The sequence below is a fragment of the Pelophylax lessonae genome (genome assembly GCF_965119305.1).
Source record: "Pelophylax lessonae genome assembly, chromosome: 2".
NCBI lineage: Eukaryota > Metazoa > Chordata > Amphibia > Anura > Ranidae > Pelophylax > Pelophylax lessonae.
Genome location: NC_138769.1, coordinates 186,856,925 through 186,878,742, shown reverse-complemented (window position 1 = coordinate 186,878,742; position 21,818 = coordinate 186,856,925). Strand labels below are relative to the sequence as shown.

The 21,818-nt window shown below is 42.1% G+C and overlaps 2 protein-coding genes across 3 annotated transcripts in view; both read left to right on the top strand.

The window, feature by feature from the left end:
• DHRSX (dehydrogenase/reductase X-linked) overlaps positions 1 to 21,818 on the top strand; it is a 766,480-nt gene that overhangs the window by 232,594 nt on the left and 512,068 nt on the right. The gene's annotated exons all lie outside the window — the stretch shown is intronic.
• Positions 33 to 19,971, top strand: ZBED1 (zinc finger BED-type containing 1). The gene is made up of 2 exons (XM_082244853.1): positions 33 to 154; positions 17,562 to 19,971. Exon 2 carries the CDS (start codon positions 17,616 to 17,618, stop codon positions 19,698 to 19,700), a length of 2,085 nt encoding a protein of 694 aa, XP_082100979.1. The 5' UTR covers positions 33 to 154; positions 17,562 to 17,615; the 3' UTR covers positions 19,701 to 19,971.

The following is a 21,818-nucleotide window of genomic DNA, read 5'->3' as shown; positions in this document are numbered from 1 at the left end:
TTTCCTTCTTTATCGCTTCTCATAGGAACGGCCTCTCACCACACGGGCACGGCAAGTGTCGCCTATCGCGCATGTCGTGACGACATTGTCGCCTGCGTGGCGTTTCCAGTGTCATATCGCTGTGTCGCAGTGTGAGGGGAGATCCGGGGATCAGGTTTGTACGATAAGCGGGGATGAGGTGATAGAACAGGAGCCCGCTCTTCCCCGTACTTGTTCTGCTGAGCGCTATCGGGGACGAGCTTTCCTCACAGCGCGCGCTCACTGTGCTCCGTGCACGAGACTTCACCTCCAAAGCTGTGCTTATATCTATAGGCGTCAGGACAGACCTCTCAGTCATGGCTGAGCCTCTGAGCAACGACCAGGAGAGGTGGAGGAGGACATAAGTCCCCAAATGTACACCTCTTCAAGGTCACTGTCAACAAAACATGGCCCCGTGTAGCGCTAGGTTCAAATCTCTGTGCCCACTGTCATCAAAACATTCCCCCCCCTGTAGCGCTAGGTTAATATCTCTTTGCCCACTGTCACCAAAACATGGCACCCTGTAGCGCTAGGTTCATATCTCTGCGCCCACAGTCACCAAAACATGGCCCCCTGTAGCGCTAGGTTCATATCTTTGCACCCACTGTCACCAAAACATGGCCCCCTGTAGCACTAGGTTCATATCTCTGCGCCCACTGCCACCAAAACATGACCCCCCTGTAGTGCAAGGTTCATATCTCTGCGCCCACTGTCACCAAAACATGGCCCCCTATAGCGCAAGGTTCATATCTCTGCGCCCACTGTCACCAAAACATGGCCCCCCTGTAGCGCTAGGTTCATATCTCTGCGCCCACTGTCACCAAAACATTGCCCCCTTTAGCGCTAGGTTTATATCTCTGCGCCCACTGTCACCAAAACATGACCCCCCTGTAGCGCTAGGTTCATATCTCTGCGCCCACTGTCACCAAAACATGACCCCCCTGTAGTGCAAGGTTCATATCTCTGCGCCCACTGTCACCAAAACATGGCCCCCTGTAGCGCTACGTTCATATCTCTGCGCCCACTGTCACCAAAACATGACCCCCCTGTAGCGCTAGGTTCATATCTCTGCGCCCACTGTCACCAAAACATGGCCCCCTGTAGCGCTAGGTTCATATCTCTGCGCCCACTGTCACCAAAACATGGCCCCCTGTAGTGCAAGGTTCATATCTCTGCGCCCACTGTCACCAAAACATGCCCCCCCTGTAGCGCTAGGTTCATATCTATGCGCCCACTGTCACCAAAACATGACCCCCCTGTAGCGCAAGGTTCATATCTCTGCGCCCACTGTCACCAAAACATGGCCCCCCTGTAGCGCTAGGTCCATATCTCTGCGCCCACTGTCACCAAAACATGGCCCCCCTGTAGCACTAGGTTCATATCTCTGCGCCCACTGTCACCAAAGCATGGCCCCCCTGTAGCACTAGGTTCATAACTCTGCGCCCACTGTCACCAAAACATGGCCTCCTGTAGCGCTAGGTTCATATCTCTGCGTCTCACAAATTAGTGTAAAATCACACACTTTATTGACATGTGGAGAAACGCACTACACTTTAAAGCAGAGCTCCACCCAAAAGGATAAGCTCTACTTGTATGCCTCCTCTCCCCCTCCGCTGCCATATTTGGCACCTTTTGGGGGGGGGGGGCGGGTACCTGGTTTTGACAGGTACCCGCATCCACTTCCGGCTGCCGTTGCCGCAGAAAACTCAGCCGAAAGTTTGCCCCCCTCCTCCTCCTTTCTTCTGCTGCTGGGCCATTCACAGAGTGCTTTGCGCATGCACAGTAGGAAACTGGCTGTAAAGCCGCAAGACTTCACTGCTGGTTTCCCTTAGCTGAGGTGGCGGCAGCAGCACCTGAGAGCCGATTAACTAGACAAAGGTCCTTTCACACGGGCGATCTGATCCGCCTGTCAGTTTTTCAGGCGGACCTGATCAGATGCTCAATGCATCCCTATAGGGGGAGCGGATGTCAGCGGAGACATGTCCGCTGACACCCGCTGCTCTCCGATCTATCTGATCCTGTCCGTGAAATCCGGACGGATGGAAACCCTATTTTCCATCCGACTGGTGGATCGGATGAGAACGGACAGGCGGTCCGTTTTCATCCGATCTCCCCATAGAGAACGGCGGGGATCTGACAGCTCCTTCTGCGCATACAGAGTCGATCCCCCGCTGAGCAGAATGGACCTCGTCGGACGGCGACAGGCATCCCGCAATTCTGTTTAGGTGATTTTGCCATCATTTGTTGGGCGACAATCCCGGCAAAATCGCACAGCGTTTGGGGTGCCATTACAAGTCACGGGAATCGCACAGGCGTTTGCAATGATTCGGGATTGTGGACAAAATTGAGCCGATTCTGCCCGCGATCTGAAATGCCCATATGTGAATGTGGTCTAAGTGCTTCTGTGCCGGTGTTATAGAAAAAATATGCAGATTGGTACCTAAATCCGAGCGTCTCCCGGCGCTCAGCTGACTCCTCAGATCTCTCCTCTGCCCGGCTGACAGTTCTAGTGGGCGGGGCCGAGCACTGCCGCTGACGTCAGCTGGGGAGGAGAGAGAGCCGAGCGGTCACATGATCGCCGGGAGCCGCTCGGATTTAGGTACAGATCAGCATATTTTTTCTATAACACAGGGGCAGTTAGTGTTATATTACAGAGGGGATTAGATCATTTAAAAATAATTATGAGAGCAGCAGGAGTGGGCACTGACAAGCATACAGGCAGAGGGGAGGACAGTGCAGGGCTGCGGATGACAGAGACACATACACTGACCACGGTGTCAGGGCTCAGCAGCCATGATACACCATAGTCAGTGTACAGGGAGGAAGGCAGAAACTGGCAGGATCAGCCAGGTTTTTTAGGTGTAACAACAGGGGGCCAAATGACACAGCACAAGCACTGTGCTTTATAACATGCTTTAAGGGAACTGGATCCCTTTTTTTTGGGTAACAAACACTTTAAAATCTGTATTTTTGCTAGAAACAAACATTATATATATTTTTTTAGCAGAGATCCTAGAGAATAAAATGGAGATTGTTAAAAAACGTTATGTTACACCGTATTTACGCAGCAGAATAGTAAAGTTAGCCCAATTTTTTCTATAATGCGATAAATAATGTTACACTGAGTAAATTGATACCTAACATGTCATGCTCTAAAATTGCGCACGCTCGTGGAATGGCAACAGACTTTGGTACTTAACAATCTCCATAGGCGACGCTTTAAACATTTCAACAGGTTACCAGTTTAGAGTTACAGAGGAGATCTAGTGCAAGAAATAACGATTGTCGCAATACCTCACATGTGTGGTTTGAACACCGTTCACATATGTAGGTGTGACTTGCGTATGCACTTGCGAGCTCAGAGGGACAGGGTGCCTTCATTTTTTTATTATTACTATTTATTTAATTTTTAATTTTTACACTGTCCCTTAAAAAAAAAAAAAAAAAAAAAATTATATATATATATATATATATATATATATATATATATATATATATATATATCACTTTTATTCCTATTACAAGGAATGTAAACATGGCTTGTAATATAAATAGGCATGACAGGTCCTCTTTAATGTGAGATCTGGGGTCAAAAAGACCTCAGATCTTTTATTTACACTTAAAAGCATAAAAAAAAAAAAGAAAAATTGTCCCTTTAAGACCGGGTGGCAGAGTTGACGTCGCTCCAGTCCTCCAAGTGCATAGAGTCGGGGGCCATCTTGTCCTCACTTGACTTCCTGTTCATCTGCACAGAGGATCGGATCATTTTCCCCGATATGGGCGGCTCCTGTAAGCGAGAGGGGGGTGATTACCTCTCCCGCGGCCCATAAAAGTGATCCAGTGGCGAATCCACCGATGAGACCACTTTTATGTTAAAGTGGACCATCTGCTGTGTAAAAAAATACCGGGGTTATCTGCTGCCATAACCCCCGTATGTAACATCAAAGTAACAACGGGAACAGGTTAAAAGTCAGCAGCTACAGTATTTGCCCAGAGCTACTCTTTAATTAATTTGAAAGGGTGTCATTAAAGAGTATTCTGAGCCTGTTTGCAAAAAAATGAGAACTCGGCAACTACAAATTCTGTAGCTGCTGACTTTGAACCTTTTCCAGCCGGACGTATGCATATATGTGAGTGGGCTTTGAGGCTCAGAGGCCCAAATGTAAACGATTCTGTGCTGAGAGCATGTGCTGTGCACTCTTCCAGCGCAGGGCCTGTTAGGAGTCGAAAAGCTCCCAATGCCTTCCTGCGATTGGCAGCTGTCCAATCATGTGATAGCCAATCACAGTGGTCACATGACCGGAATGCCAGCCTCCCTGCATTTAGAACTCCTAAAGAAGCGGCCAGCGGGAAGGGGTTAATAAAATGAAAAAAATAAAAAAAAAATGACACCCGTGCAAGGATCCAGTGTCGTCCTCACCCACCTTTTTCCTCCTTCCTGCAAGGAGTGCTGCTTCATGTTCTTTGCACCGCCTTACTTCAGTATTTACGCCACTATAGCAATGGTATACATTATACACTGCCTCAAGTGCTTGAACATTTTGGTGCACGCTATCGGATATTAATTGAAACTGTTGCATATTACTTTTAATTTAAATTGCTGCACAACAACAAATTGAAGATGTGTATTTGGCATTGTTGATTTGGGCTCCATTCACATTTGTGCGACTTATCATGCGACTTTGCATACACAAAGTTGCATGACAGTTCGCAGGCCATGTATTTGAATGGAATCTATTAAAATCCATATGACTTAAAAAAGGTTCCTGCACTATTTTAATGTGACTTGAGTGCCATAGACTGCAATGTAAACGCTCAAAAGTCCTATGAAAGTTGCATCCTAATGTTATCAGTGTGACAGTTGTGCAATAGTCAAAGCCAAAGTCACATCCAAGTAGCACCCATCCAAAGTTGCATCAAAATTGCAATGGAAATTGCATGACTTTGGAGTTGCAGAAGCCTGAATGGAGCCTTTTGGTACAAAAAATGTGCTGACATTTACAGTAGAAAATGATGTATTTCCCTTTGTTATTAACCACTTGCTGACTGCTCTTTAGCAGTTTTACTGCCACTGGGCGGCAGCTGTGCGCTGGATCAAGTGTGTGTGTGTGTGTGTGTGTGTATATATATATATATATATATATATATATATATATATATATATATATATATATGATCCCGCACTTCTGCCTGCAGCGGGCGCATGCGCACACTGCTTTGCTGTAATTATTCACAGCAGAAGCCTATCTGCTGGAGCCAACAACTTGATATCCACCCACAACCGCCAATCGTTGGGCAGAGACTCAGAATGGATCTCTGACTATATAAACAAAGCAGAGTTCCGTTCTGATGGGGGAAGGGAGGCATTCTGTGTTCCTGCAAAGCAGGGACTAGTTCCATCTCTTTCTTTAGTAAAAGCAGCACACATAGTAAACACAAACACAGGCTAGGCACACAGTTAACCCTACGATTATCCTAGATGTTTAACCCCCTCCAAGCCAGTGCCATTAGTACAGTGACAGTGCATATTTTTAGCATTAATCTCTATATTAATTTCACTGGTTCCTGCAAAGTATTAAAATAGTTTGTGTCCAATTGTCTGCTGCAATATCGCAATCCCGCTATAAGTCGCTGATCGCCGCCATTATTAGTATTAAAAATAATAAATAAATAAAAAATTCCAGTATATATCCGATAGTTAGTAGACGCTATAACATTTGCGTAAACCAACATACGCTTGATGTTTTTTTTGTTTTTTTTTTTTACCAAAAATATGTAGCAGAATACATATTGGCCTAAATTTATGAAGAAATTAGATTTTTAAATTTTTTTTATTAGATGTGTTTTATAGTAGAAAGAAAAAAAATATATATATATATATTATTATTTTTTTTTTTTTCAAAATTGTCGATCTTTTTGGTTTATAACGCAAAAAATAAAAACCGCAGAGGTGATCAGATACCACCAAAAGAAGGCTCTATTTTTGGGGACAAAAAAGGCATACCTTTTATTTGAGTATAGTGTCGCATGACTGCGCAATTGTCAGTTAAAATAATGCAGTGCCGTATCGCAAAAAGTGGTCTGGTCATGAAGGAGGGTAAATCTTCTGGAGGTCAAGCGGTTAATCCCCCCTTATTTTTTTTATTTGTTTATTTATTTATTTTTATTCATTTTTTTTTACCGCAAACCCATGGCTATTCGAACCTGTGAAAGTATCCCCTGGTCCATTGAATAGGAATTTTCAGGTATCTGTTTGTATCCTTTAGATATTTCCAGCACCCTCTGTTACATGAACTGTAATCAGAGATTGTGTGGTCATGGGCCTTTAGTCGCCCCTTTATTGTCAGCTAAATGCTGTGGGTGGCCTGATTGGCCAATAGGTAAGTGTAGGGAATGAAGGAATGCAACTCAGAGCATAAAGGGCCGTACACACTTGACGAAAACCGGACGTCTTCTCAGCGTTCATTACCGTTTTTAGTTGACAGTGCATAAATGTTCACAAAATTTCTCGTCCGATTTTTCTTTTTTTGGCACATTTGTTCCTAGACTTCCGGGTTGTCAGCAACTTCAGATCATGCGCGGTCTTTCGTATCCGATTTTTCACGGACGTACTGCATACACATTAAATGAAAATCGGTCGTCTGGGGACAGACGAAAAACATTTTGGTGTTTGTCCCTCCATTTTTTTTCGTTGAAAATGTCGGCATCGGCTGCTGAAAGTTGTGTACACACTAGGCGAAAATCGGACGATTTTACCTCGGACGGGAATTTTCGGCAGATTTTCTACTAGTGTGTACCCCACTTAACCTTGCTAGATAAGGACACACTACACTGTGTTTCCAGCTGTGCAAAGCTCTTCTTTATTGCGTAATCATGTAGAAGCATGAGGTTTTGAACCTGTGCCAACATGTCAGTCTGCTGGTGACATATCCTATCCTTCTTGTACAATATGCCCAGTTGGGTGTCGTTGTAGCACATTCTTAACTAGGGATAAGCTCTGGAACTTTTGGATCCTAGTCCAAACCCACGTTTGTGAGCCTGCCAGGCAGCTTTCACTGTATTGGACCAATCATCTGCGGCCGAGGCATTCCTTGCCCTGCTGCTGCACATATGCAGGCCCGTTCTTGCTTGCTTGATAAGGTGACAGTTTGATTAACCCAGAGGAACAGGTTGTGTGGCTCCCTCTATGCTCTTGTATTAATCCTAAGAATGTGCTTGTGCTCTTGGTCTGCTATACTGTATGTAAAGCTAGCCATACAAGGTTAGATTGTTGATCAGACATTCATAGGTTATTAGGAAAAATTATTCATCATAGCATTTAATAATGCTAATACATTGACTCCACAAATTGTATGCATGATCCTATTAGCTACTATTTTGTTACTACTGTATTTAGGGGAACAAGAAAACAACAATCATTTGTGGTGGCAGTTGTTGAATGCACCTGGGTCATGACACCATCTAACGTCTAATGAGGAATAATTTGGGTGACACCAAGAGGCATTAATTATGTCATCACATAAGGGGATAATCTGTAAGTGCTGGTTCACACTGATGTGGTGTGGGAAACCGCTTTCCTGTTCAAATCCCATGCAATTCTTCTTAGAGCGTTTTGAGCATATTTATTTTGTATGGCTTAAATCGCACTCCACCCACACGAAAAAAGGAGCATGCACCTTTTTTTTTTGCCACATTGTAATGAGATCCCATGGGTGTTCACGCCCATGCGATCTGATTCAGCCAATTTACTGCGTTTTGCAACTCCCGCACCTCATCAAGGGGATTATAATAGAGGAAAATGCTAAACCTTTTGCTTGTTTTATTCTTTAACCACTTGTCGACCGCCCCATGCAGATTTACTGCAGCAGGACGGTTCAGCGCATAATCACGTAGATCTACATGATTATGTGCACGCGGTCTCGCGACGTCGGAGCCGCGCTACCGATGTGAATAGACAGAGCGGGAGCCAGACTGTGGGAGAAGCGGGCTTGATTGCCGCCAGCCTCCCGCAATCTTCGGGGAAACTGACAGGAGAGCCACCTGCCTATGTACACGAAGCAAGTGGCTCTCCTGTCAGACAGGCAGAGTGAGATCGTAGCTGAAACACCGATCTCTGTGTGCCTTTCACAGAGCCCTCGCCCCCCACAATTAGCAAGCACATTTAGGCTTACATTTAACTCCTTGATCACCCCCAGTATTAACCCCTCCCCTGCCAGTGTCATTTATACAGTAATGGTGCATATTATTTAGCACTGATTTCTGTATTAATGTCACTGGTCCCCAAAAAGTTTCAAAAATATCAGTTAGTGGTCCGATCTGTCTGCCGCAATATCGCAGTACTGCTAAAAATCGCTGATTGCCAACATTACTAATAAAAACAAAAAAAATAAATAAAAGTCCAAAAATCTATCCTATAGTTTTGTAAACGCTATAACTTTTGTGCAAACCAATTAAAATACGCTTTTTTTGATTTTTTTTTTTACCAAAAAAATGTAGCAGAATACAAATTGGCCTAAAATGATAAAAATTTAGTTTTTTTTCACTTTTTTTTTGGAAATGTTTTATTGCAGAAAGTATAAAATATTGTGTTTTTTTTTCAAAATTGTTGCTGTTTTTTTTGTTTATAGTGCAAAATCGAAAAACCGCAGAGGTGATCAAATACCACCAAAAGAAAGCTCTATTTGTGGGGAAAAAGGACATCAATTGTATTTGGGTACATCATCGCATTACAGCGCTATTGTTAGTTAAATAACGCAGTGCCGAATCTCAAAAAATGGCCTTGAACTTTTCAACCTTTTGCCACATTTCAGGCTTAAAACATAAAGATATAAAACTGTAATTTTTTGTGAAGAATCAACAACAAGTGGGACACAATCATGAAGTGGAACAAAATTTATTGGATATTTAAAACTTTTTTAACAAATAAAAAACTGAAAAATTGGGTGTGCAAAATTATTCAGCCCCCTTAAGTTAATACTTTGTAGCGCCACCTTTTGCTGCGATTACAACTGTGAGTCGCTTGGGGTATGTCTCTATCAGTTTTGCACATCGAGAGACTGAAATTTTTGCCCATTCCTCCTTGCAAAACAGCTCGAGCTCAGTAAGGTTGGATGGAGAGTGTTTGTGAACAACAGTTTTCAGTTCTTTCCACAGATTCTCGATTGGATTCAGGTCTGGACTTTGACTTGGCCATTCTAACACCTGGATATGTTTATTTGTGAACCATTCCATTGTAGATTTTGCTTTATGTTTTGGATCATTATCTTGTTGGAAGACAAATCTCCGTCCCAGTCTCAGGTCTTTTGCAGACTCCATCAGGTTTTCTTCCAGAATGGTCCTGTATTTGGCCCCATCCATCTTCCCATCAATTTTAACCATCTTCCCTGTCCCTGCTGAAGAAAAGCAGGCCCAAACCATGATGCTGCCACCACCATGTTTGACAGTGGGGATGGTGTGTTCAGGGTGATGAGCTGTGTTGCTTTTATGCCAAACATAACGTTTTGCATTGTTGCCAAAAAGTTTGATTTTGGTTTCATCTGACCAGAGCACCTTCTTCCACATGTTTGGTGTGTCTCGCAGGTGGCTTGTGGAAAACTTTAAACTACACTTTTTATGGATATCTTTAAGAAATGGCTTTCTTCCTGCCACTCTTCCATAAATGCCAGATTTGTGCAGTATACGACTGATTGTTGTCCTATGGACAGAGTCTCCCACCTCAGCTGTAGATCTCTGCAGTTCATCCAGAGTGATCATGGGCCTCTTGGCTGCATCTCTGATCAGTCTTCTCCTTGTATGAGCTGAAAGTTTAGAGGGACGGCCAGGTCTTTGTAGATTTGCAGTGGTCTGATACTCCTTCCATTTCAATATTATCGCTTGCACAGTGCTCCTTGTGATGTTTAAAGCTTGGGAAATCTTTTTGTATCCAAATCCGGCTTTAAACTTCTCCACAACAGTATCTCAGACCTGCCTGGTGTGTTCCTTGTTCTTCATGATGCTCTCTGCGCTTTAAACGGACCTCTGAGACTATCACAGTGCAGGTGCATTTATACGGAGACTTGATTACACACAGGTGGATTCTATTTATCATCATTAGTCATTTAGGTCAACTTTGGATCATTCAGAGATCCTCACTGAACTTCTGGAGAGAGTTTGCTGCACTGAAAGTAAAGGGGCTGAATAATTTTGCGCGCCCAATTTTTCAGTTTTTTATTTAACAAAGTTTGAAATATCCAATAAATTTCGTTCCACTTCATGATTGTGTCCCACTTGTTGTTGATTCTTCACAAAAAATTACAGTTTTATATCTTTATGTTTGAAGCCTGAAATGTGGCAAAAGGTCGCAAAGCTCAAGAGGGCCGAATACTTCTGCAAGGCACTGTATTTGTTTATACACACAAATGTTCCTAACCATGAAAGGTATACCTCCAGATGAAAGTTTTTCTAGCACATGCACATTAGAGTAAACTTGTTTTTTTCCAACTGAGGACCCTTTTCAGTGTTCTATTTAATTTGTTTACCTAATAAACAAGAAAAGTGTTCCCTTATCCTTTTGATTTTTTTTTTTGGCTTACATAAAACTCATATATAGGGAAGGGCTGCATTATAAGCTTTGTAGATCTTAGATTGCTCTTGTACATATATATATACAGGGATAGAAGGAGGGGTTCTTCTTTCACACGTTTATTTTTCCCCGGTTTGAAATACAGCTATATACCATGACATCAAACATGACTCACACAGGCACATTGGGGACAGTGATACTGGATTGTGTAGAGATATTTGTGGTGACAAGTTGTCCTCCAAGCACATAGTTATGTACTTTAATTACAGGGACTTACTGAGATTTCACCTGTAATATGGACCACTGCTGGCAGACACAGTACTGTTGTTCTCACTGTGACCTGAGCTGTGTTGACAGAGATAACTTAATTACTTTATGACAGTTTCTATCATTCACTTCTGTAGAGTGTAAAATATGTCATAATAATACGTGGAACCCAGTTGTTGTATTTTCTATTAAATGAAATCTGTACTGCACAAGTATGTTGGCTGCCATTGTTGTACTCTCCTTTTAGTTGCCTGGGTGACCTACTGATTTCAAGGCATCGTACTTTCTAAATCTTTGGTCTAAGGCAAGGCATAAGTAATACAATTCAGTTTTTTTTTCCTTCCACTATGGGTGGAGAGTCAGATCCTGTCAGACAGGCGGACCTGATTGGATCGCCCGTGTGAAAGGGACCTAACCGTCAAGGAAGCCATGATGGACCCTGCCAACTCTTAAAACTCAGTGAGAAGACAAAAGTGAAAAGAAAGCTGGTTAATGAGATTGGTTGCGGGGCTGTCTGGGGTTGGCTTTCTCTGACTAATCAAGGCTTTTCTAGGGGCCTAGCTGTTAATTAGCTTACTGGTTATTTAGTTAGCTATTGATTGGATTGCTCTTTGATGAGATAACTGCTAGCTGCACACTGTTCATTGGATGTACTTATAGATCTACTAATAATATGACTGTTTAAAGTTTGCATTGTTTAGGATAATTTGATTAAGCTCTTATCTGATTTTCTATGGTAGAAATTCTGTGTGAACTTAAAAATAAAGAGTTCCACTTTGCACCTAAACTAGTGTCGTCTAGTTCTTGGGTGCAATTCTCAGCTATAATGCCCTGTTCCTTGTTCCAGAGTGGAGGAAGCTGTATGTTGGTGGAGGCACCCAGGCAGAGTGGCAGGCAGTCCGTCACATTTAGTGGCAGCGGTAGGATTTGCTTCCTCCTTTCAGAGCAATCCAAACTGACACTGGGATTATTGTTGAAGAGTGACAGGAAATGGCAGCTGAATTTAAGTGAAGACTGCAGAAAGCTCTGTCCCAGTTTGATGGCCCTGTCTTGGCAGAGGGCAAGCTGGACTGGTAGGATGTGATTAGAAGAGACCCGTGGAACGAGGCTCCCAAAGATGTTCAAGTTCTCCGGGGAGAATTATATCCAAGCACAGTGCAGCCATTTTGTGATCAGCTCGCATTGCAAATGCCATTCCTGGGAGAGAGACCCCAGGATGAATGGGTGTCAGAATTTGAAAAGGTAGCCTAGAGGGAGGTATGGCTGGACGAAGCGTAGCTGGCCTTACAATGGTATGCAGTACAGGAGTACCCTGGCTGGCTGATGACGACCCTTCAGAGGGTGAGAATTATAGTGGCCCTGGTCTATTGTGGTAAGTCTTTGAGGACCTTAAAGAATTTGAGAGTGCTGGGAGTTTCACTACTGGGACAATCGAGAGTTTCTGCTGGATCTGTCAGAGGCAATGGAGCAGACACCTGATCTGACCTACCTGACAAGCTTGGAGTGGGTGTTGAAGCAAACCTACATTAGATTGGTTCATACCATATGCCAGCAGCAAAGAGAGCTACAAGGGGAGATTTCCAGCAACCACTTTCCCCAGCCATAGATTCCAGAAAGCATACATTTCATTGACTTTTCAACGGAGGGTGTAACCCTTTACTAAGCTTCCAGCTGAAGTGCTGGCAACAGGGCAGAGCCCTGGTAGCCTCTGGCCAGCACCAGTAACATCTCCTGGGTTCCAGGAACAGGAGATAGTGAGATAGAAGTAACAATATGAGGCGCCTTATCAAAAAGTGCTTAGTGCTAAATAAATAGTGGTGATAAGTGGAGTATTCAATAAATAATATAAATACTAAATTCCAATAGTTTATAACGTGCAAGAATCTCATCCAGTTAAAAAAACTAAGTGCTAAATGGATGGTTTGATAAATAAAATAAATAATATAAATACTAAATTCCAATAATTCATAAAGTGCAAAGAATCTCATCAAATTAAAAAACGACAAATACATTCAGTCCATAAATTCATAAAGTGCAGCAGTATTTGATCGTGCAAAAATTCTACCACAAACAAGTGACATAAGGTGCTGAATACGTCTTCTTATATGGAAAAAGTGCTTGTGCTTGAAATGTTCCTACACCCGACAATGTGAGGGTAACTCACCAAATCCAGGACCCAGCTTGTTTAATTTTAGTGAGAGGCTCCTTAGGTGTGTAGTAGGTGAGTGGTCTCCCTGGATTCACTATGGATAGGTAGTAAGGTAATTCTCTCGATCAGGATGTAATTGCCTATTGACTATACCTCCAGAGCTCCCAGGAGCCAGGGCTGATAGCGCCTAACTCCACCAGCAGGCCGTTGCAGCGAAAAGCTGAAGTGCTGGCATCAGGACAAAACACCACTGACCTCTGCACGGCACCAACAGCTCTTCTGGGGCTTCAATGTGCCAGGGCGGGCAGCCCTTCTCTCCAGCAGCATGCCAACACAGAACTCCTAGCCCCAGCTGAAGTACTGGCAGCGGGGGAAAGAATACTGCCAGTCTCTGCCCATTTACAGTTCCAGCAGAAGTGCTGGCAACAGGACTTAGGATCCACTACCTCTGTCTTATACTTGCAGCAACACGGAACCTCCAGGAAAAGTAGTCAGCTTTTCTTTTCCCCAGCAGCAGATCCCCAGTCAGGGAGAGGAGGTGGTGTTCCTCTCTCCCCAGCAGCAGTCTGATGTGCAGGGAGGGAAGGAAACTGTTCTCACTCCCCAGCGGCAGGCCAAGGACCAGTGAAAGGAGGCAGTTGTTCTCCCGCGGCAGTTAAGAGTCTTGAGAGAAGAGGAAGTCATCCTCCCACCCCATCAGCCAGCCAGAGCAGATAATGTGGGTTCCCCAGCAGAAGTGCTAGCATTAGGGCAGAGTGCCAACAACCTCTGTCCATCACCGGCAACAACCTTGGAGCTCCAGGGAGCCGGGGCAGGTGGCCCCTCTCCCCAGCGACAGGCTGCTGTAGTGAAGCTCCTACTCCCAGCTGAAGCGGTGGCCTCTGCCTAACACCTACAGTGTCTTCACCGCTACAGGGAATCGGGGAAGTCTGACCCCTAGAACAGTAAAGACCACCCAGCTGAAGTGCTGGCAGCTGGACGGAGGGTCCACAATCATTGCCCCACACCTACGGATGACAACTCTTCCATGTTCCAAGAGTGGAAATCGTGGACCAACTATGTGGGCCCTCTATGCCCTACTAACACTATAACTATACCAGAACAGGTGGAGTACTGGGACCTGGTTAGCATTGATGAAAGATAAATGTGACAGACCCAACCGGGACAGGGACTTTTGGAGGGGACTGTAGAGTAGTCTCTTGCCTACTGACTATGGACCCTGGCATTTGAGGGAGCTAAAAGCATTCAGGAAGATGTCCTGTTATATAATGCAAGAAGACATGTTATTACTACGTTTAACAGTCAAGGAAGTCATGATGGTCTCTCAGGGAGAAGATGCAAGTGAAAAGAAAGCTGATTAATGAGATCTGTTGCCGAACTGTCTGGGGTGGGCATTCCCCGACCAATCAAGGCTTGTCTAGCTAGCTGGTAATTAGCTTACTGGTTAATTAGTTAGCTGTTAGATGAATTACAGTTTGATTAGTTCACTGTTAGCTGCTAGCTGGTCATTGGATGTACTATTAGATGTACTGATGACACCACTGTTTAAAGTTTGCATTGTTTAGAATAATGTGATCAAACACTCTTATCTGATTTTGTGTGGTATAAATCCTGTGTGAACTTACAATCGGTAGTTCCAGTTTGCACCTAATTTAGTGTCGTCTAGTTCTTGGGTGCAATTCTCAGCTAACATACGTAGTTTCTGATTCCAGAGTGGAGGAAGCTGTATCTTGGCGGAGGCACCCAGGCATGGTCTAGGCGGTCCATCCCAGGCTGGTTGTACTGAAGTGGATTCATGAATTAATTTTAGTACAACCAGCCTGCCCATAGATGAATTGAATCACATATGGTCCTACTGAACCGGCCGAGACTCGATCCATCTATGGCCTGCTTAGTCTTGTTACCATGTAAGGCGTGTACCTTTTTCATGCAGGTGCGGTGCGATTTGAGACATACAAAATGAATGGGCTCAAATCACACTGCAAAGAATTGAACAGGAATGCGGATTGATTCCTGTCCGAATCGCATGCGGTTTCCTGCACTGCAATAGTGTGAACCAGTACTTAAGGGTAAATTCACACCTGCAAATGTACATGATGGAATTACATGCAAGGACCAGACTGCCTGTATCCAGGCCTATCACTTGCATGTGATCGCTGCACCAAAAATTATGTACGAATGTCAATGATTAACTGCAGAAGGTGGCAGGCTCCCAATGGAGGGAATACACCCTAAAACCAGTATGTATGTTGGGACTCACAATTAGCTTTTTCAGAAGGAAACCCAGCAATGACAACCTCTTCATTTCATTAATTACAGCTTTTCTGAAGGAATGCCCACCCTTTTCTGCATAGCCCCCCTGAGGGTAGTCATTATGATACACTTATATCCACAGGAAATCTAGTAAAAGCATTAAGTTAAACGGAACCCAAACTTGGGAAATTTTTAGGTTGCCATTGATAACCTCTTTTTCTGAAAATGCTAGACTATTGCTGGATTTTTGTTTATCCAGTGGCTAGTTTAAGTTATTAAAGATGCAAGCTTTTGAGATGCCTAAGATCCCTTCAACAGGCTTTATACAATACTGTATGTCTACTATAACATAAGCTTATAGTAGTAACATAATATTTTCTATTGCTCTATCTGTAAGCTGCCTACAGTGATCCCAGTGCATCAAGGTAAATTTAGTTTTTACAAGAAGCATATGGGAGTAGCATTATCACAAGTTCTGCCTTTGCTAAGCTCATTTTGCAAACGGTGGGTTGCTGGAGTGCCTCTGGTAATAGAAGACATAAGTTATAAAATGTACCATAGCACACTGTGGAAAAATGTAAGGGACACACTGTATGCGCAGCTAAAATCAGAGAAAATGTTGATCCTTTTAAATTATTTAAAATGTAAATTATATGTGCGTGTTTCAGAAGCCCATGTTGGCAATAATTGAGAAAACCCTTTGCTAAAGCCGGCAATAGATGATTGTGAAAATTGCTCGATTCCCCTATCCACACAGGATGGGGAAATCCCTCCCTCTGAGCTATTGTGTTGTTCTGGGCTGGGAAAACACACAGTGATTATTTCCTATTGCCACTGGCAGTAATCGCCTGAAAAATCCAACAGGCTGATTGTACCAAGTTGATTGATTTATAAACTTGGGTACAGTCAGCCTGCTCATACATGGTTTGAATCTCAGCTGGTTTCTGCTAAGCCGTATGCGATTCAAACCTGATCTCCCAAGAGTCAATTGGATAGTCCCTGAATTGACTTTATCTATAAACATTTGTATCTATACAGAATCTGGAGCAGCTGTGCATAGTAACCAATCAGCTTGTTTAGTTACAGTGTGAAAATGAAAGGCAGAAACTGATGGGTTGCCATGCACAGCTGTTCCAGATTCTGTCTGCTCAAGCCTTAGTATATCCTCTCTTTGTGTTTGGAATTTGCCTTGACCAGTTGCAGTTAGCTACTAGTACCAGCTACAGGCACTAACACATTCTATGTTTCAGTGGTGTATAACAACAGTGAAAAGCAAGGGGCGCTGCACTATTTCCTGACATTTCCCTGATGTTCCTTTCAGGCAGGCTTGATTGGGACAAATAAAAGGTTTTGGAAAGTAGAACAGCAGGTTTTTAATGGTTTCCTACACTTTTAGGGATCTTTTTCCCATGTGTGCCCTTTTTCCTGTGCAATTACAGTTATGTATGTATTATCTCATTTCACTCAGCTCTTACACATGTATTATTTGCCGTAATGATTGGTATTTCCATTGCTAAATATATCATTTGCTATTGCAAGTAACAACTTTAATAGTATAGTAATTTGAGCCTTATATGTCTGTTTTAGTAGCTTTAGCCCTATCTTTATTTACCTGACTATAAGTAACTATTTTCATGATTAGCATACGATGTAAACTGGTTAGCTAAAATAAGTTTCTTAATTTATCCTTAGTTACCTTACTATGAGTTATTATTTTCATTGTTTGCATACAGATATAAACTAGTTAGCTATAAGGAAGCCTTTCATAATATCGGCGTAGGGATGTTTCCTGGGATCATTTTCAAATTTACATAAAAAACAATGGTAGGATCTTGAGAGATTGCTAAGAGTGTTAAATGCCAACCACTTGCAACCAACATTTGACTGCATAAACTGTCTGGGTAACCTAATTCAGTATAGCCGAATTATGGCAAACTAAATGATCCTTATAATGTTCCTTTTTGCAGTTAAATGTATAAAGACAGTTCTACCCAAAGACAGAATGAAAAAACCGAGCTGATGAGCAGTGTCAGATGTTATAAAAAGGGCTCAAATCACTGGCCTGTTAGGCCAGTCAACTCCTTCCATAACACATTCACCCAAATCCAGTATATTGTGGCATAATCTAGATCTTCTGGAGTTGCTGCATTATGATTCAATATGAATCTAACCATGACATTTAATATTTTATTTTAAACATACTTTAACTTCGGTTATTTTCAAAATGTCACTGATCTTACAAATCACTTAGCATACCTTGTAATGTGGCCATACTTAAGCTTCCTCATTTATCTTTATCTTCCTGCCTTTTAGCAGATCCATATTAATGACTGAAGGCATAACTGAAGAGGAGGAACACTAGGGACTATGGAAGCTAAAGGCAATGAAGTCTTACAGCCAGATCTAAAGCTGGTTGCCCACCCTAGGGCAAAGAGTAAAGTATGGAAGTACTTTGGATTTGATACAAATGCTGAAGGATGCATCATGCAGTGGAAGAAGATCTACTGTCGCATATGTATGGCTCAGATTGCTTATTCTGGAAATACTTCCAACCTTTCTTATCATCTTGAGAAAAACCATCCAGATGAGTTCTGTGAATTTGTAAAAAGTAACACCGAACAAATGCGGGAAGCATTTGCTACTGCTTTTTCTAAGTTAAAACCTGAATCATCCCAACAAGTTGTTCAAGAGTCCTTAATAATCAAGAACCCTCATAGTTTTGATGGAAAGAAGCAAATTGAAGTGTCATCTGCTGTAGTAAACATGATTTGTGAAGGTATGTTTCCAGCTTCCATATTGGATGAACCTACTTTCAAATCTCTATTGAAAACTCTGGATCCAAGGTTTGAGATACCGAGTAGAAAATATATCTGCAACAGGGCCTTGCCTGAAAAATATCACACAGTTAGAGATATTATGTTGAAAGAACTGGTTGACATTTTGTGGTGTGGTATATCTGCCGATATGTGGAGAAATGAATATCAGAATAGGTCATATGTAACCCTTTTCATTCACTTCCTGACCCCCGATCTTTCTAGTTGTTTGTCCCTTAGCTCCCGGTGTTTAAAGACATTTGAAGTACCTGAGGAAAACAAGGCAGAATCAATCACACGAGTTCTGTATGAAACTTTTATTGAATGGGGAATAAGTAACAAAGTTTTTGGTGCTACCACAGATTACAGAAAAGACATTATTAAAGCATGTTCCCTCCTAGATATACCTATAGAAATGCCTTGCTTAGGCCAAACATTTTACATGGGAATACAGCAAGCTTTTCAGCTCCCAAAACTAGCAGGACTTCTTTCAAGGTGTAGGAAGTTGGTGGAGTATTTTCAGCAGTCTTCTGTTGCACGGTACATGCTTGGGGAGAAACAAAAACAGCAAAACATGCTTACTTGCATGCTTATAAGTGATAAAGTTTCATGGTGGGGTAGCACACTTGCAATGCTGCAGTGCCTTAAGGAACAGCAGTTCATGATAGCTGGAGTTTTGGTGGAGGACAGTAATAATCATCATCTGATGCTTGAGGCAAGCGAATGGAATACCATTGAAAGTCTGGTGGACTTGCTGCAACCTTTTAAACAAGTCACAGAAATGCTGTCAGTGTCAAAATATCCCACTATAAGCATGGTAAAACCTCTTTTACATATGCTCCTTAACACATCATTAAACATCAAGGAGACTGACCTAAAAGAAATAAGCATGGCCAAAGAAGTCATTGCCAAAGTTTTGTCGGCTACTTATCAACAAACACCTGAAATAGATATGTTTTTAAACGTTGCAACTTTTTTGGATCCAAGGTACAAAAGGCTTCCATTCCTGTCTGCATTTGAACGTTCTCAGGTTGAAAATCGTGTTATCGAAGAAGCAAAAAGTTTGCTGGACAGAAATAAAGAGCACTTAAGAACTGAAGAAAAAGTGTATACAATTCCAGAAGAACCACCGGTAAAAAAAATGTTGATGTCCTCTACCACTCTACCATCCAGTAATATCAACAACATGCTGGCTGAAATTTTCTGCCAATCTGGTGCTTCTGAGGACCAGGAGGAGTGCCATGCTCAAGTGGTTGAGGAACTGAGCAATTTTAAATCCCAAAAAGTGCTTGGATTGAATGAAGATCCACTGAAATGGTGGTCTGACCGCTTGCAGTTATTTCCTCTGTTACCAAAGGTTCTCCAAAAATATTGGTCTATTGCTGCCACCAGAGTATTCCCTGGGCGTCTCTTTAGTTCATCATCAAATGTAGTAATTGCTAAGAGGAACAGATTAGCTCCTGCTCATGTGGATGAACAGGTGTTTTTGTATGAGAACACACGAAACCTCTCAGAAGCAGAACCTGAGGATGATTATGAAGGAGATTGGGGATTCCAACAAGAACATTTTTTTAATTTGAATGAATCAGTTGGTGTAGGCAGTAGTATGTTTTCAGTTCGGGACAGTGGGTTTGTTTAAATGCCTGTAACTGGATGAATTTGCCTTATGACTCTTACCAGCTACCAAAACATGTGGGCCTACTCTTATGTAAAATCTATAAAGACTTATATGTATCAGTTGCTTTATTGATCAGTCCATTTTAAATTTGTGTATTGTTTAAAAATTGCAACAAATTGTTATATTGTCATATTTAATATTTATTCTATGTAGGCTATATTTAAAGTAATAACAGAATTAGAATAATTTATTACAATAGATGTAAATTGTTTTATTAGATGTCTGTACCTAATCCAGCAAAACCCATTAAATAGTATGTGGTCTTTTTAGATGCCTTATTTTTAAGTATGATTTTTTTTTTCTTTTCTAAATGTCTGGTTTATCAAAGTGTTAAATGGAAAAGTTGTGCTGTAGACCCTTAATTCTTTAATACTTCAAAGAGTGAATTGGATTGGTTGCTGTAGGTCAGCAGTACAGTCCTTTATCCCGAGCACACTTTGAGAAATGATGCCAAAGAAATGAAATACAAGGATATACATGTCCTACTAGGAAAACCAGATCTGAGGGGTTACTTGGATAAAATAGGGACAGATCCTATCATTCAGTGTATTCATTACCCTTGTTATATATTTTAACAAATCGAAATAGGAACTAAATCTTGAAGCACCAAGCAATAAGAGTATGTATTGGGGAGATGAAACGTCAATTTAGAAATATACTTATACCTGTATATCCATGTATGTTAATAAAAATCAGTCCACCTCCCCTTACCATTAAAATATAACTAAAGGCAAAACTTTTTTTTTTTTAGTTATTTCTTAGTTATTTAGTAATTCTTTCAGTTATTATTGCTGTCTGTGCCCCCCCCCCCCCCCCCCCATTAGGGAGATTCATTCTCTCTATTTGTCCTGTTTACCATTATTGAAAGTGAAAGTAAAAGAAAATCCCAAATTTTGGGTTGCCCCCCAAACAATAATAGATGGGAAATCTTCCAATGGGGACATTAGTTCTGGGGACCTGGGGGTCCCCAAGGAATTACCTTAGTTTTCAGGGATTTCCTCTCCCTTCTTGTTTTTTGCTATGGCACAGGAAGTTAAGATAAATCTTCGCAATGGGACACAGATGGCAGAAATAAATATTGCACGGGGCACACTTAACCCCTTGATCACCAATAAAGTTAACCCCTTCCCTGCCAGTGTCATTTTGACAGTAACCGTGCATATTTATAGAACTGATTACTGTAGTAATGTCACTGGTACCCCCAAAAGTGTAAAAAATGTCAGTTAGGGGTCCGATCTGTCCACCACAATGTCGCAGTCCCGCAAAAAAAATCGCAGGTCGCCGCGATAAAAATGACATAAATCTTTCCCGTAGATAGTAAACACAATAACTTTTGCGCAAACCAATCAAAATACGCTTATTGCAATTTTTTTTTTTTTTTTTTACCAAAAATATGTAGCAGAAAACAAATTGGCCTAAAATGTTAAAAAATTTAGATTTTTTTTTTTACATTTTTTTGAGAATTTCATATAAAAATGTGAAAAATATTGTTATTTTTTCAAAATTTTTCACTCTTTTTTTGTTTATAACGCAAAAAATAAAAATAGCACAGGTGATCAAATACCACCAAAAGAAATCTCTGTGGGAAAAAAAGGACATCAATTTTGTTTTGGTACAGCGTCGCACGACCGCGCAATTGTCCGTTAAAGTCACGCAGTGCCGAATCGTAAAATAGGGCCTGGTCTTTGAGCAGCCAAATCTTCTGGGGCTAAAGTGGTTAAAGCAGTTATTCACTCTGTTTGAAAAAAAGTAAAAGTCAGCAGCTACAAATACTATAGCTGCTGACTTAAAAAAAAAAGGATATTTACCTGTCCAAGGTTCCTCACCTTGGCTGTTTCTTTTTACGGTCTTTGGGGCCCGCCTCCAAGCTGTTTAGTGTGACTCCTTGTGGCTTTACAGACAGCTTGCCACTGCACATATGCAAACCGCTCTGAACTGTGAATGGTCAGCAGCTTGCTGGGACATGTGATGTACCCCAGAAGGCTATGGGCGGGGCCAAAATTCTGGTGGAATTGCCTAGCGATCAGACCAGAAGTAGGAGCGGGATCCTACTAAAACTTAAAGTGGGACTTTATTTCG